The sequence below is a fragment of the Heterodontus francisci genome, chromosome 26 (genome assembly GCF_036365525.1).
Source record: "Heterodontus francisci isolate sHetFra1 chromosome 26, sHetFra1.hap1, whole genome shotgun sequence".
NCBI lineage: Eukaryota > Metazoa > Chordata > Chondrichthyes > Heterodontiformes > Heterodontidae > Heterodontus > Heterodontus francisci.
In genome coordinates, this window is record NC_090396.1 from 24135980 (window position 1) to 24153093 (window position 17114).

Here is a 17114-nt window from a genome sequence, read left to right on the forward strand (position 1 = left end):
CCCACACTTCTCATCTTCAAACTGAATGTGAAATTCTATCATGTTCCCTAGAGGCTCCTTTACTATGAGGTCATTAATTAAGCCTTTTCATTGCACATTACCAGGTCTAGAATGGCACTAGAAATCACTGCTCTCAGAAATTGTCCCGAATACACTCAATGAACTCATCTTCCAGGTTACCTTTGTTAATCTGATTTGTCCAATCTATATATAGATTAAAATCGTCCATGACTATTGCTGTACCTTTCTTATTAGCCCCCATTATTTCTTCCTGGATGCCATGTCCCATAGTGTCGCTAGTGTAGGGGACCTTGTGACGTTTTTCCTTTGCTATTTCTTATCGCTACTCAAATTGATTCTACATCTTGATCTTTTGAACTTAGGTCATCTCTCACTACTGTAGTAATGTCACCCTTAATTAACAGAGCTATCCCACCAACTTTTCCTAGTTTCCTGTCCTTCCAAAATGTCAAATACCCTTGAATTTTCAGGTCCCAGCCATTGTCACCTTGCAACCACGTCTCTGTAATGGGTATCAGGTCATACATAGTTATTTTTATTTGTGCTAACAATTCATCTGTTACGAATGCTATGTGCATTCAGATACAGAGCCTTCACTTCTATCTTTTTACCATTTTTGCAAACTCTGGCCTCATCTGCTGGTGCATTCTTAAGTTTGTACTCTCTGTCCCTTCCTTCCATACTCTGGTAATCATTACCCATGTCGCTACTCTGCATTATTGCCTTGTCCTTTTCCTTTAATTTACCAGATCTCCCCTCACTTGATCCCTTCCCCCCACTATTTGGTTTAAAGCCCTTCCTATTGCCCTAGTTATACGACTTGCCAGAACACTGGCCCCAGCACAGTTCAGGTGAAGATGGTCCCAACAGTACAGCTCCCACTTTCCCTAGAACTGGTGCTAGTGCCCCATGAATCGAAACCCCATTTCTCCCACACCAGTCTTTGAGCTGCACATTTAACTCTAATCTTTGCTCGTGGCTCAGGTAGTAATCTAGAGATTATTACCTTTGTTGTTCTGCTTTTTAATTTAGCCCCTAGTTGCTCATAATCCCTAAGCAGAGCCTCTCTCCTGGTCCTATCTATGTCATTGTTACCCACGTGGACAATGTCAACTGGATCCTCCCCCTCCCACTGCAAGTTCCTCTCCAGCCCCGAGCCGATGCCCCAAACCCTGACACTGGGCAGGCAACAAAGCCTTTTGGACTCACGGTCTCCGCTGCAGAGAACTGTGTCTATCCTGCTGACTATAGTCTCCTACTACCACTACATTCCTCCAGCAGTAAGTTAGCTCTTTTGGATTTGACTTGCTGCTGCACATTTGGGACTGGTGCAAAGTGAACTGTAAAAAGTTTGGTGGGCCCAAAGGAACTTCATTTTTAATCATCTTTAATAATGTTAACAGAAAGACAACCATCCTGACAGCTGATTATTAATACTAAATTAAATGTATGCGCAGAAGTCTTATTTTAGCCACAGAGTGAAACAGAGCTGGCTTCATAACTTAGGTCTGCCAGACCTGTATTAATTTAAACATTATACCAAGTAAACTTGTGCTGTAACAATGTCTGAGACAGTTATGCCATGAGATCTGGATAGTGCTTTACACATAAGAGTTTTCCAGACTGTGACAGCTATCTACAAAGTAATGCAGTTGTGTATTGACAGGTTCTACAGAAGAAGCTGTTTTGCGGTACAGTTACATTGGAAATAAAATGATTGATCTGAACAGCACAACAGTGCCATCTGATTTCAGGGGACAAGGAATTGGCCAACAGCTAGCACAGGTATTGAATGTTGCCATAATATCTCATGATTACCTTTAAAACATGCAAAAATTTGCACTTCTGGGCTGGTCAAGGACAAGGTGCTGCAGTCTTGAGTCAGAAGGGTTCAAGTCTTGAACAGACTTGAACACTAAATCTTGGCTGACAGTCCATTGCAGTACCGAGGGAATAATTGCACTGTCAGAGGTGCAGTTTTTCAGATGAACATAGGAATAAGCCATTTAGCCCCTTGAGCCTATTCTGCCATTCAGTGAGATCATGGCTGAGCTGCAAGCTAACTCCATATTCCCACTTTTGTCCCATATTCCTTAACACATTTGGATAATAAAAATCTATCAATCTTAGATTTAAAATTTAGAATTGATCTAGTAGCAATTGCTGTTTGCGGAAGAGAGTCCCAAACGTCTACCACCCTTTACATGTAGAAGTGTTTCCTAATGGTTCCTGAGTTGAGAGAATTTTGGAAGATTATAGTTAAGGCAACTGTAATGTTGTACCCTATTTCCTTTAAAACCTTGAGGTGGAAACTGGTCCTGGGGATTTGTCACTCTTCAATGCCATTATTTTCTTCATTCCTGTTATTTTTCTTACGTTAATTTTGGTGACTCCTGGATTCAATGAGTTTCCTTGGGATTTCTGGCATGCTGACTTCCTCTATCGTAAATACAGATACGATGTAATTATTCATCTTTTCTGTCATTTCCTTATTTTCATTGACAAAAGCATCGTTATCAGTTTTCAAGGGGCCTACATTGTTCCTGACCAACCTCTTTTTCCTGATATAATTGTAAAAACTGTTAGTGTCAATTTTGATATCCTTAGTAAATTTCTTTTCATATGCCCTTTTTGTAGCTCTTCCTATCTGTTTTGTCACTCTCTGCTGTTCTTTGACTAGTATGTGCCTGTGTGGATGAGAACAAGAATTGCAGTGTGGATGGGGAAACTAATGATAGCAACATGGTACAGGAACCCATTCAGGAGGAAAAGGAATGTTGTAGTATAGGGGACAATATAGTTAGCGGGATAGGTACTGTTTTCTGCAGCTGCGACCAGGAGTTCTGAAGGTTGTGTTTCCTGCCTATTGGGTTAAAGACATCTCCTCATGGCAGGAGACAAACTTGAAGTGGGAGAGGGAGGATCCAGTTGTCAAGGTCCAGGCATGAACCAATGACATAGGTAGAACTAGGAATGATGTTCTCTTGAGAGAGTTTAAGAAATTAGGGTCCCGGTTAAGACGTAGAACCTCAAAGGTAATAATCTGCATTGATACCTGAGCCAATTGTCATAGGGCTAAGCAGATGAGAGAATTGAATGCATGACTCAAAGAGTGATGTGGGAAAATGGGGTTCTGATTCATAGGGCACTGGCACCAGTATTGGGGAAAGAGGGAGCTATTCCATTGGGGGCTTTCACTTAAAATGTCCTGGCGAATGATATAGCTAGGACTGTGGATAGGGCTTTAAAGTAAAAGAGACAAGGGAGGGGTCAGGTAAAGAAAGACTTAGAAATCTAAAGAGAAAAGCCAAGGCAATAGAGCAGTGTAGCGATTTGGATAAAACTAAGCAGAGTGGGACAGGAAGGGACAGAGAATTTAACGGTAATAGTGCATCAGTGAATAAGGTCCATGCGATAGTTGTGTACAAATAAAACTAAAGGCTCTTTTATCTGAATGCACAAAGCATTCATAGCAAGATAAATGAACTCACGGCACAAATAGGTTTGATATAATCATCATTACAGAGACATGGTTGCAAGGTGACCAAGGTTGGAAAAGAAATATTCCAGAGTACACATTTCGAAAAGACAGGCAGAATGAAAAAGGAGGGGGTGTAGCCCTAATAATAAGGGATGACACAGGACAGTAGTAAGAAAGGATCTTGGCTCAGAAAATCAGGAAGTAGAATCAGTACAGTTGGAAATTAGGAATAACAAGGATCAGAAAACGCTGGTGGGAGTAGTTTATAGGCCTCCTAACAGTAGTTATACCATTGGACAGAGCATTAAGCCAGAAATAATTAGAGCTTATAACAAAGGCAATGTCATAATCTTGAAATCTTTAATCTTCACAGAGACTAGACAAGTCATAGAAACATAGAAAATAGGAGCTGGAGTAGGCCATTCGGCCTTCGAGCCTGCTCCGCCATTCATTATGATCATGGCTGATCATCCAACTCAGTAGCCTGGTCCCACTTTTGCCCCATACCCTTTGATCCCTTTAGACCCAAGAGCTATATCTAACTCCTTCTTGAAAACATACCATGTTTTGGCCTCAACTGCTTTCTGTGGTAGCGAATTCCACAGGCTCACCACTCTCTGGGTGAAGAAATTTCTCCTCATATCAGTCCTGAAAGGTTTACCCCATATCCTTTGACAATGACCCCTGGATCTGGTGTCCCCCACCATGGGAACATCCTTCCTGCATCTACCCTGTCAAGTCCTGTTAGAATTTTATAGGTTTCTATGAGATCCCCCCTCACTCTTCTGAACTCCAGCGAATATAATCCTAACCGACTCAATCTCTCCTCATACGTCAGTCCCGCCATCCCAGGAATCAGTCTGGTAAACCTTCGCTGCACTATTTCTATAGCAAGAACATCCTTCTTCAGATAAGGAGACCAAAACTGCACACAATATTCCAGGTGTGGCCTCACCAAGGCCTGTATAATTGCAGCAAGACATCCCTGCTCCTATACTCGAATCCTCTCGCTATGAAGGCCAACGTACCATTTGCCTTTTTTACCACCTGTTGCACCTGCATGCTTGCCTTCAGTGACTGGTGTATGAGAACACCCAGGTCTCGTTGAATATTCCCCTCTCTCAGTTTATAGCTGTTCAGATAATAACCTGCCTTCTTGTTTTTGCGACCAAAGTGGATAACCTCACATTTATCCACACTATACTGCATCTGCCAAGCATTAGCCCACTCACTCAACTTGTCCAAATCACCCTGATGCCTCTCTGCATCCTCCTCACAACTCATCCTCCCACCCAGTTTTGTGTCATCTGCAAATTTGGAGATATTACATTTAGTTCCCTCACCTAAATCATGAATGTATATTGTGAATAGCTGGGGTCCTAGCACCGATCCCTGTGGTACCCCACTAGTCACTGCCTGCCATTCGGAAAAAGACCCATTTATCCCTACTCTTTGTTTCCTGTCTGCCAACCAATTTTCTATCCAATGCAATACACTACCCTCAATCCCATGCGCTTTAATTTTACATGCTAATCTCTTATGTGGGACTTTGTCGAAAGTCTTTTGAAAGTCCAAATAAACTACATCCACTGGCTGCCCTTCATCAACTCTACTAGTTACGTCCTCGAAGAATTCTGGTAGATTTGTCAAGCATGATTTCCCTTTCGTAAATCCATGCTGACTCTGCTCGATTCTACCACTGTTCTCTAAGTGCTCTGCTATAAAATCTTTGATAATGGACTCTAGAATTTTCCCCACTACTGATGTCAGGCTGACTGGTCTATAATTCCCTGCTTTCTCTCTACCTCCCTTTTTAAATAGTGGGGTTACATTAGCTACCTGCCAATCTGTAGGAACTGTTCCAGAGTCTATAGAATCTTGGAAGATGACCACCAATGCATCCACTATTTCTAGGGCCGCTTCCTTAAGTACTCTGGGATGCATACCATCAGGCCCTGGGGATTTATCAGCCTTCAATCCCATCAATTTCCCCAACACCATTTCTCTACTAATACTGATTTCTTTCAGTTCCTCTCTCTCACTAAGCCCTCTGTTCCTCATCATTTCTGGTATGATATTTGTGTCCTCCTTCGTGTAGACAGAACGAAAGTATGCATTTAGTTGGTCAGTGATTTCTTATTCCCCATAATAAATTCCCCTGTTTCTGACTGTGAGGGACCTACATTTGTCTTCACCAACCTTTCTCTCTTCACATACCTATAGAAACTTTTACAGTCAGTTTTTATGTTCCCCGCAAGCTTGCTGTCGTACTCTATTTTCCCCTTCTTAATCAATCCCTTGGTCCTCCTTTGCTGAATTCTAAACTGCTCCCAATCCTCAGGTCTGTTGTTTTTCCTGGCAAATTTATATGCCTCATCTGTGGATCTAATGCTGTCTCTAATTTCCCTTGTAAGTCATGGTTTGGCTACCTTTCCCAAATCAAATTGGCAAAGGTCATCTAGAAGATGAGTTTGCAGAATACTTTCGTTACAGCTTCCTCGAACAATATGTTGCGGAACTAATTAGGGACAAGGCTGTTGGAGATCTAGTATTGTGTAATGAGGCGGGGTTAATTAGTAGTCTCATTGTAAAAGATCCTCTAGGAAAACGTGATCATAATACAATAGGATTCCATATTAAGTTTGAGTGTGCCATACTGGAATCCAAAATAAGAATCTTAAACTTAAACAAAGCCAATTACATAGTCATGAGTGGAAAGTCTGCAAGATAGTCTGCATGATGTGACGGTAAATAAACAGTGGGAAACATTTACAGCAATGATTCAAAATGCTCAACACAAATACGTTCCATTAAAAACCAAAAATTCAGCAAGAAAGATCCATCCACGGCTTACTAGGGATTTAAAGATAGTATTAGATGAAAAGAAGAAGCTTATAATGCTACAAAGAATAGTAGTAAGCCTGAGGATTATGAATCTTTTGAATTCTGCACCCCATAATGTCATGGATGCTCCATTGTTGAGTATATTCAAAGCTGCGATAGAATGATTTTTGATCTCTGGGGGGAAAAAAGGGATATGGGGAGCGGGTGGAAAAGTGGAGTTGAGGCAGAAGATCAGCCATGATCGTATTGAATGGCGGAGCAGATGCAAGGAGCCATATGCTCTACTCCTGCTCCTATTTCTTATGTTTTTTGTATCTTGCCCATTTGCCAGGAGCTATGCTTTGTTTGCATTTTATGTTTTTTTTTCTTTTAGCTTTATGTTGTCTTTTACCTCTTTATTTATCCATGGCTTTTTTTTGCAAGTAGAGCTTTTGTCCCATAGAAGTATAAACTTCTTCTGTATCATATTAAATTTGTATTTGAACACCTCACACTGATCTGTCATTTTACCTATTAACAGACTTGCTCAATTTACTGTGGACAGTCTCTGTCTCGTAGCTCTGAAGTCGGCCTTAACGAAACCCGGGGCTGAATTTTATATCAGTGACAGGCCGGAAGGTGTGGGGGAGAACCCCCTTCGGCCCTCGATTGGACCACTGGCCGAATTAAACAGCGGCCAAGCAATTAACTGCCAGCTGTTGGGGATGCCGTCTCTTTAAGGGACAAGATCCCTGTCCAAGAGCTGCCGGCCAGTCAGAGAACCAGCAGTTCAGCAGTACCAGCAATGTCACTGGAATTGGTGGCCACTGCCGGTACTGCAACAGGCCCAGAGCTGTGAAGATGGCGACCCCGGGACTCAGGTAAGTGGGGTCAGGGTCACCAGGGCCTGTAAGGGTTGTGGGGGGGTGGGGGGGGGGGGTGCGGCTGGTGAGGGCAAGGGGAGGTCTTGCTGCAGGGGCGGCTGTCACCAGTGGAGGGTGGTAGGGGGCCTCTGGCCCTGAGAAGAGGGAGAAAAACCTCAACCCCGAGCATTCAAGGAGGCTGCCAGGTCTCTCAGCGGCAGGCCCCCTTTGACATTGGCTAAATGCCGGCGGAGGTGGGAACCAGCCCTTAAGTGGCCTTTAATTGGCCTTCCTGTCCACCCTGGTGCCCACCATGGACAAATATTATGGGGGTTGGAAATCAGGCTGCTCGACGGCACTCCATGCCATTTTGTGTGCCCTCCCATCTCCCAGTCCATTTCCAAGGGCTGGATAAAACCCAGCCCCTAGAATCTTAGATGCTGTTTTGTGTTCCTCCATTTCAAATACTATGCTGAATTCGATCATATTATGATTGCTATTAGATAAAAGTTCATGCACTGTTTGGCTGTTAACTAAATGTGGCTCATTGCTTATTCCCAAATCTAATATGGCATGCCCACTTGTTGATTTTAGGATATATTGTTGCAGAGAATTTTCCAGATGCATTCACGCAATTTCTTACATGTATTGGTCTGCTTATCCCAATCTATATGAAAGTTATAATCCCACATTAAAACCATTCTGCCTTTGCTACAAGCTTGTCTAATGTCTGCATTTATGAAATCTACCACTTCACAGCTGCTACCAACCTCTACACAACACCCTGTGTTATCTTAAATCCTTTTCTGTTCCTTAATTCTATCCATAAATCTCTACTGTCTGCTTACCTCTCATTGTAACACTTCTTATCATTGAAATGATTTCATTCTTAATCACTAATGCTACTTCTCCCCCTCTTACATTTTCCCTATCTATCCTGTGGACCTTATAAGAAACTGAGGTCCTGTCAGTCCTCTCAGCTGGCTGTAAATAATCCCATGGCACTATCTTGAAGAAGAGCAAGTTCTCCTTGGTATCCCAGCCAATATTTATCCCTCAACCAACATCACTAAAAACAGATTATCTGGTCATTATCACATTTTTGTTTGTGGGTCCTTGCTGTTCACAAATCAACATCTGGGTTACCATTGACCAGAAACTTAACTGGACCAACCGAGAGCTACTGGCTACAAGAGCAGGTCAAAGGCTGGGAATTCTCTGGTGAGTAACTCGCCACATGACTCCTCAAAGCCTGTCCACCATCTACAAAGCACTAGTCAGGAGTGTGGTGCAATAACTCCACTTGCCTGGATGAGTGCAGCTCTCAACAACACTCAGGAAGGTCAACACCATTGAGGATAAAGCAGCCCGCTTGATTGGCACCCCGTCCACTACCTTCAACGATCGGTCCCTCCACCGCCGGCACACAGTGACAGCAGTGTTCAAGATCTACAAGATGCACTGCAGCAACTTGCTAGGCCTCCTTCGACAACACCTTACAAACCTGCCATCTCTACCACAAGGGCAGCAGACGCATGGGAACACCACCACCTGCAAGTTCCTCTCCAAGCCACGCATCATCCTGTCTTGGAACTATATCACCACTTACTTCACTGTTGCTGGGTTAAAATCTTAGAACTCCCTACCTGATAGCCCTGTGGGTGTACCTACAAAACATGGACTGCAGTGGTTCAAGAAGTTGGCTCACCACCACTTTCTCAAAGACAATTAGGGATGGGCAATAAATGCTAGCCTTGCTGGCGACGCTCACATCCATGAAAGAATTTTTTAAAAGGTGCTTTGTTTCCTAACTCACAATGGACTGCACTATAAAAGTAGTTAATTGGCTGTAAAATACTTGAGACATGCTTAGGCTTTGTAAGGTGCGATAGAAATGCACTTATTTCTTTCTTTACTCCTCCCATCATTTAAGTTTTGTTAAACTGGACTTTGTTCTCAGGCTGCCATGAATTTTGTGGTACAGGAGGACCTCAAGGCACGCATCAGCTGCTGGTTTATAAAGAAATTCGTGAACGATAATCCTCAGTACAGAGATCGGATAGTGAACTGACAGCACAGATCATCTTAACGTTGGTTTAGAACAAAGGTCTCCAACTTAACATTATACAAAAAAAAGTAAAAGAAATCTTTTTATGTTTTAAATTTTTTTGATGTCACATTAAATAAATTATTTACAGAGAGGAATATATATGTTTATGCATTGATGATACTGTAGTTGAGGCATAATGTTGTGCTGATAGGATTAGATGAAAAGAGTGGGAGGAGGCGGTATGAAGCAAAAATACCGACATAGATCTGTTATGTCGAATAGCCTGTTTCTGTGTTGTATATTCTATGTAATTGTATTTACAGTAAAAATAGCACTGGCAGAGAATTTAAAACCTCAGGGTTACTAAAAATAGGGTACTAAGACATGAAGAAAATTAAACCCCTGAATGTATTTTAAGTAGTTAGAAGATTCGAAAATGTTTTCTTTCTGTGTTACCTTTTCCTTCTGACCTTTCTTTGGCTGAAATGTACTTTAAATCTTTACTAATTCAAAGTTTTAATATTTTTAACCAAGTTGCACTTCTTTATACATTGTATGGTATGTGCCTCCTTGAATGATTTAAGTACCACAGGTACAAATGATATATCTTGTTTTTACTTATCAGAAATAAGCACTTACATTTACATAGTGCCTTCAACATAACAAAATGCTCCAAAATCTTCCATGGTTTGAAGGGGAGTTAGACCTGAGCAGAAGTATGAGGGTGGTGGCTGATGGCACTGTGAGGCAGGTGGGATTTAAGGAACTTTCTGAAGATGTGGAGAGATTTAATAGGACAAGTGATTTAGGGAGCAAGTTCCAGAGTGAGGACAGGATGACTGGAAGCTCTGCCACCGATGATTAAATAGAAGGGGGGAATCAAGTAGAAGACCAGACGGATTGCTTTGTCCATCCTTTGCTTCCTTCCTTTCCTCCTTTTCTTTCTTTCTAGAATTATTGCCTCTCTTCCTGTGTGTCTCTGCCTTAACTTTGATGGTACTCAGCCACAATAGTCACATATTCAACTGTGTCCAATTGGCGGTGAGAAGCAAAAGACACCAACAACCCCAAACAATACCATGGGCGTACGTGGGGTTGGGGATCTGTCTTTCAGGAGTTATCAAGTCTCCAGCCTGTGAAAGATCCTGTGAAAACAGGTGTATTTTGCTAACAAATGGCAGAAGTGGGACACATCCGGATTGTGGCCTAGATTGCTGAAAAAAATCTTAAATTCAAAATAACAAATATTTTAAGGTGCCCTTCTCCCACTCCTGCAAGGGGGTGGAAAGGGGCATTATTTGAAATTGATATGCTTTGTTCAGTTGTGGAAAACACTTTGAGTTCCTGTATCCCAGGCTCAGAGGTATAGTTAGGGAAACATACTGCTAATTCCTTAGCTCTTTTCGGTTCAACGAGATGGAGGCAAATACTTGAAGACTCTGTGGTATAGAGATGAACCCTCACAGATTAGCTTTTGTTATGTATACTGGTCCAGTTAGAGAGTTCTGTTGTTGGACCTTTTTTGTTATTTTTGCTTTTTTGAGTAGGTGTGGGCTAAAAATGTTCAGTAAATAAATCAAATCTGCTGTATTGATTTCATGCTACTACCTAACCTTTGTTTTGAATAAACTGAGTTGTACTTTAGTCTTAAACCACATAGTCTGACGAGCAATTATTCTTCTGATATCCTATAGGAGAACATGAGTGGGCTTATGTCAATTCAGTGGGCTAATTACCATAACAAAAGTTCCCTCTTGACCTCTGGGCAATGCTATATTACCAGAAATTGTGGATATTCTATGATATTCTGGTTTGTAGGGAGCAAGGTCTCCGTTACCTATGCGACTTTGACGCTGAACATAAGAAAAATATCAAAACCTAAAAACATAACACTTCTCACCTTTGTTATGACCGCGGCGGGAGCAACACACTGTTAATTCAGTCCCGTCACTACACAGGTTGCAGCATATTATTAAGCTTACACACCCAATTGGAAAACAGCTAAATTAAACATTCTAGTAACCCCAGAATGAAACAGATCAAACCAGGTATCTTTAGACAACAACAAATTAACTATTTATTAAAAAACTAAATTTTAAATACTATTAAGGTAAACCTATATCTGAAGACGTTATAACTTCTTATTTTAATCTAACTCCCGCATTCTCACACACACACTGTTAAACTAACAGTTAATAATTTTTTAAAAAGTGGAGTTTTTAAAAATTAGCGGTCTTAAGAATAAAAATAAAAAATTCTTTGCATGCTACATTCCTGGTGAATGAGGTCTTCTAATGTGAAAATAATCAAAGTTCACCCTACGTCTTCATCTGGATTTGATGAAAATACTCCGTTCTTGATAGGCATTCAAACACTTCGGCTGTGGCAGGCATCAAACAGTTCTTTCAACGATGAGCACAGCAATAAAAATAATTTCTTGAAAAATAAAAGCTTTTCTTTACTTAGGGAATTAACTTGGCTTGTAGCACCTTGTAGAATTTTTCTGAGAGAGAATAAAACAGCCACTTGTCTTCAGTACACCTGGTCTCTCAGAACTGACTGGTTTCAGCCAGTTTCTGCCAATTCCACACACAGTCAAGTGGACATATTAATCCATGTGACCTCTTCTGCTGTTGCTCATGGTAACAAAAATTCAGTTGCTGCATACTGTGTCTCAGAATGTTCTCTCCCTTAAAACTGCACTGTTTCTAACAGAGTCTTAAAGGCACACACACTGTTTTTTAATCCGAAGAGAAAAAATAATTACAGGTCCATGGCACCTTATAAAAGAATATCAGCTGACTTCCCATGAGCAGTGCTGTTGTAGATAAGCAGGTCTACAATAAGAATTTTTGTGACTGTAACACCTGTTCTGAAAGTCTATCCAATTTTTCTTTGAATACCCTTCAAATTTCTTCTTCCTTGTGGATTAGGTCTGTGTGTCCTCCTTTCTAATGGGTTATTTTCTGCTTTTCTTATTCACCAATCATATTGCATAAAATCATCTCTCCAAATGCCATAAAACCTTCCTTCCATTCGCGTGGCTTTAGACACTCACAGATGAACTTTTGTTATGTACACTGGTCCAGTTAGAGTTCTGCTGTTGGACCTTTATTTTGGCTTTTCTGAGTAGGTGTAGGCTTAAACTCATAGTTTAAGAGGGTGCAGAAGTGTATACCGATGTTGGCACCAGCTAATCGTCTGAGTGTGGCTTCCAAGGACTAAAGTTGAAGAACAGCAGAAGTCCGTGCGATCTCTTAAAACCTACACTCCTAATCTGCAGCAGCACCACACTGTGTCCTATTGACGACTCCAGCAATGCTCCCCGGCTTCCAAACACAAAAAAGCCAATATAACAGCTTCTGTGTTGTCCGACTTGCCTTCAACTTTTGACTTTTGGGTCTGCCTTGCTTCAAGCTTAAAACCCTCATTCCCACTTAGGCCCACTGCTCCCTTTCATTGGTGAGACCACATCTCCAATACCGTGTGCAGTTTTGGTCTCCTTATTTAAGGAAGGATGTGAATGAGTTGGAGGTGCTTCAGAGGAAGTTTACTAGATTGATACCTGGAATGAGCAGGTTGTCTTATAAGGAAAGGTTGGACAGACTGGGCTTGTTTTCCATGGAGTTTAGAAGAGTGAGGGGAGACTTGATTTAAGTATGTAAGATCCTGAATGGTCTTGACAAGGTGGATGTGGAAAAGATGCTTCCTTTTGTGGGGACGTCCAGAACTCGGGAGCACTGTTTTAAAATTAGGGGTCACCCTTTTAGAACTGAGATGAGGAAATTTTTTTCTCTCAGAGGGTTGTGCGATTTTGGAACTCTCTGCCTGAGAAGGTGGTGGAGGCAGAATCATTGAATAATTTTAAGGTAAGGATAGATAGATTCTAGTTAAGCAAGGGAATCAAAGGTTATCGGGGGTAGCTGGGAGTGTGAAATTCGAGGCACAAACAGCCATGATCTTATTGAATGGCGGAGCAGGCTAGAGGGGCCGAATGACCTACTTCTGCTCCTAATTCGTAAGGTCATATGGCCTAAATATTCCAGGTTGGCTCCCTACATCCCATGAAACCACCTCTGAGTTATCTGCCTGTGCTCCCTCCGTTCCGCATAAGCTCGCATATGCCAATGAGGGGCCTATCTGAGAAGTTGAGCAGGCATTGAGCCCGGTTTAATCGCATTTTCTTGGTATGGATTTGGCCTAGGAACTGGGCGCCACCGGAAAGGATAATTTTTTAAAAGTTTAGTGGTAACCAGGAGTGCTCCTCTCGGCTCCACATCACTTTTGCAGCTCCCCTCCCACTTACATTCTCTGCATCTGCCTCTCACGCCTCTCTCCCACACTTACCTGAGTGAGCCACATGGTTGGAAATTTGTTCCTACAAAAGCGTGTGCTGCCTATGCGGGTGTGACAGGTGGTGACACCCTACTGAGATGGGGCCTGAGGCTCAATCTTGGACATGTTACATCGCTATTTTTGCACCTGAAATGGCATCAACGAATTTTCACCGAAGTTAACTTACTGAAGAAGCTACTGGAGAGGAACAATTTTATTTTTGCTTTTCAGAGATACAGTGGGAGATCAGCTCGTAATAAATGAAAACAGAATAGAATCAGAATTTAAAGCACAAAGGGAAGTCATTCAGCCCATCACATCTGTTTTGGCTCTCTGAAAGAACTATACATTATGTAGTTCTTTTCTCTTCATTTCATAGAATAATGGAATCATACAGCACAGAAAGAAGCCATTTGGCCCATCCAGCCCAAGTCAGCTGTTTGAAAGAACTATCCAGTTAATTTCACTCCCCTGCTCTTTCCCCATAGACCTGTAATTAATTCCCCTTCAAGTACTTATCCAATTCCCTTTTGAAAGTTACTATTGAATCTGCTCCCGCCAGCCATTCAGGCAATGCCACGACAACACCCGCTGCATAAAAAAAAAATCTTCATCTCCCCACCCCACCCCAGTTCTTTTGCCAATTACCTTATATCTGGGTCCTCTGGTTACCAACTCTCCTGTCAGGGGAAACAGTTTCTCCCTATTTACTCTGTTTAAAAACTTGTCCCCCCCACCTTCCCCTCTAGTAGATCTTTTCAGAAGTATACATTTCCTCCAGCCACACTGTCCACACCTCCCAAGTAAGAGCTTCCAGGTAAATGCAACCACTGGTGTCTGGGGTGTACACTGAATTGGTTGAGGTACTGCAAAAGTATGGCTCTGGTGAAAAGTAAGGCCAATATTGACCAGTTTCCTGGCTGTAAGTGCTAAAATGCTGCCCATCAAGTTGCAAATGACGGACTGTACTTAGTGAGACCATTTGGAGTAGAAATAGAGGCGTGGGGGGCTGGAGAATGCCGTCAGATGTGTCCAGTCAGAAATCCAGTGTCATGACATCAGTTCTGGATTTAGTCAGCAGCGGGAAAGCTCCAAGGCGGGATCGCCACTCCAACGCGACAGGACTGCAATTTAAGTTGCTGAACAGCTTGTTGTAATACATTAGCATGCAATTGATTGCGATTCAATGGAGGGGTTGGAATTAAGTGTATGGTGGGTGGCTCTGACATGCCTTTGGATCCCTTAAAAGGTGGCAGTACCAAGGTGGGTTCTCAGTGCTGCGACAGGAAGTCAGCATGATGAGCAATGGTGAGGGGAAGAGGAGGGAGCAGAGGCCATTGTTAGCCTGCAGTGCTGTGCACTCTGCATGGGTGGGCTTGGTCTCGGGTGGGTTTGGTCTCAGGTGAGAGGGTCGGGTGGCTAACATACAGGGTGAGAGGGTTGGGTGGCCATACTGCTGGGTGCTGGGCTTGCTCTCAGTAAGGGCGAGGACAGAAGGGCATTAATAACTGAGAAGGGTTGCAAAGGCAAAGATGCCAAGGTAACTTCGTCTCTGCAAGGACAGGGCTCTGGAGGCTTACTGATAAGCTGGCATGGGTCTCATGCATCCTGTCTTTCTGAACCCCATGGCATGATGCAGCACCTCTAACATAGGGAGGGCCAGGCAGCAGCTGCACCTGCCCATGAAGTACCAGAATGAGAGCAACAGCAGCTGGACATGCCAGGAAGGGCCCACCTATGCCATAGAGTGTACCGGACTCGATTCAGCTACCTTCAGATGTCTGAGCGGCATTGTCAGTGAAGACTGCGGCTCTTCAGGAACGCTGTCACTGACTTACGTGCATGCTGCAGGACGAGTTGCAACCTATGGTATTCGGTGGTCACCTTACGCCTGTGGCCCTGAAGATCACCATCACAACTTTGCACATCTGGATCTTTCCAGGGATCCATTGTGGACATGTCTGGTGTCTCCTAGGCAGCAACCCACTGCTGCATCAAGGAGGTGACCAATGCCCTGTTCAAGAAGGCCAGTGACTATGTGTGCGACAGGACCGACCCTGACAGGCAGAGAGGGCCATCGGCTATGGGGCCATCACTGCTTTCCCCCAGGTGCAAGGTGTGATAGATTGCACATATGTGGCCATCAAGGCTCCAATGGACCAGCCAGCTGCCTTCATCAATCAGAAGGGCTTTCGTTCCATCAACTTTTAACTGGTCTGTGACCACAGAAATTTTTTAAAAATTCATTCATGGGATATGGGTGTCACTGGCTAGGCCAGCATTCATTGCCCATCCCTAATTGCCCTTGAGAAGGTGGTGGTGAGCTGCCTTCTTGAACCGCTGCAGTCCATGTGAGGTGGGTACACACACGGTGCTGTTAGGAAGGGATTTCCAGGATTTTGACCCAGCAACAGTGAAGGAACAGCGATATAGTTTCAAGTCAGGATGGTGTGTGACTTGGAGGGGAACTTGCAGGTGGTAGTGTTCCCATGTATTTGCTGCCCTTGTCCTTCCAGTTGGTATAGGTCGTGGGTTTGGAAGGTGCTGTCTAAGGAGCCTTGGTGCATTGCTGCAGTGCATCTTGTAGATGGTACACACTGCTGCCACTGTGCAGCGGTTGTGGAGGGAGTGAATGTTTGTGGATGGGGTGCCAATCAAGCGGGCTGCTTTGTCCTGGATGGTGTCAAACTTCTTCAGTGTTGTTGGAGCTGCACCCATCCAGGCAAGTGGAGAGTATTCCATCACACTCTTGACTTGTGCCTTGTAAATGGTGGACAGGTTTTGGAGAGTCAGGAGATGAGTTACTCACCGCAGGATTCCTAGCCTCTGACCTGCTCTTGTAGCCACGGTATTTATATGGCTACTCCAGTTCAGTTTCTGGTCAATGTTAGCCCCTAGGATGTTGACAGTGGGGGAGTCAGTGATGGTAATGCCATTGAATGTCAAGGGGAGATGATAAGATTCTGTCTTGTTGGAGATGGTCATTGCCTGGCACTTGTGTGGTGCGAATGTTACTTGCCACTTATCAGCCCAAGCCTGGATATTGTCCAGGTCTTGCTGCATTTCTACACGGACTGCTTCAGTATCTGAGGAGTCGCAAATGGTGCTGAACATTGTGCAATCATTAGCAAACATCCCCACTTCTGACCTTATGATTGAAGGAAGGTCATTGATGAAGCAGCTGAAGATGGTTGGGCCTAGGACACTACCCTGAGCAATGTCCTGGAGCTCAGATGATTGACCTCCAACAACCACAACCATCTTCCTTTGTGTTAGGTATGACTCCAACCCGCGGGGAGTTTTCCCCCCTGATTTCCATAGACTTCAGTTTTGCTAGGGCTCCTTGATGCCATACTTGGTCAAATGCTGCCTTGATGTCATAGAGTCATAGAGTCATACAGTCGTACAGCAGAGAAACAGGCCCTTCGGCCCACCGCGTCCATGCTGACCATAATGCCTATCTATACTAATCCCACCTGCCTGCATTAATTCCATATCCCTCTAAGCCTTGCTCATTCAAGTACATGTCCAGATGCCTCTT

General features: G+C 43.3%; 1 protein-coding gene across 1 annotated transcript in view; it reads left to right on the top strand.

Annotated features, from left to right (window-relative positions):
* LOC137384229 (protein NATD1-like) overlaps positions 1 to 10890 on the top strand; it is a 33506-nt gene extending 22616 nt beyond the window's left edge. The window contains exons 2-3 of the mRNA XM_068057942.1: positions 1688 to 1806; positions 9149 to 10890. Of these exons, the coding sequence (XP_067914043.1) occupies positions 1688 to 1806; positions 9149 to 9259 (230 nt within the window). The 3' untranslated portion in view covers positions 9260 to 10890. The remainder of the gene's footprint in view (positions 1 to 1687; positions 1807 to 9148) is intronic.
* The last annotated feature ends 6224 nt before the right edge of the window (positions 10891 to 17114 follow it).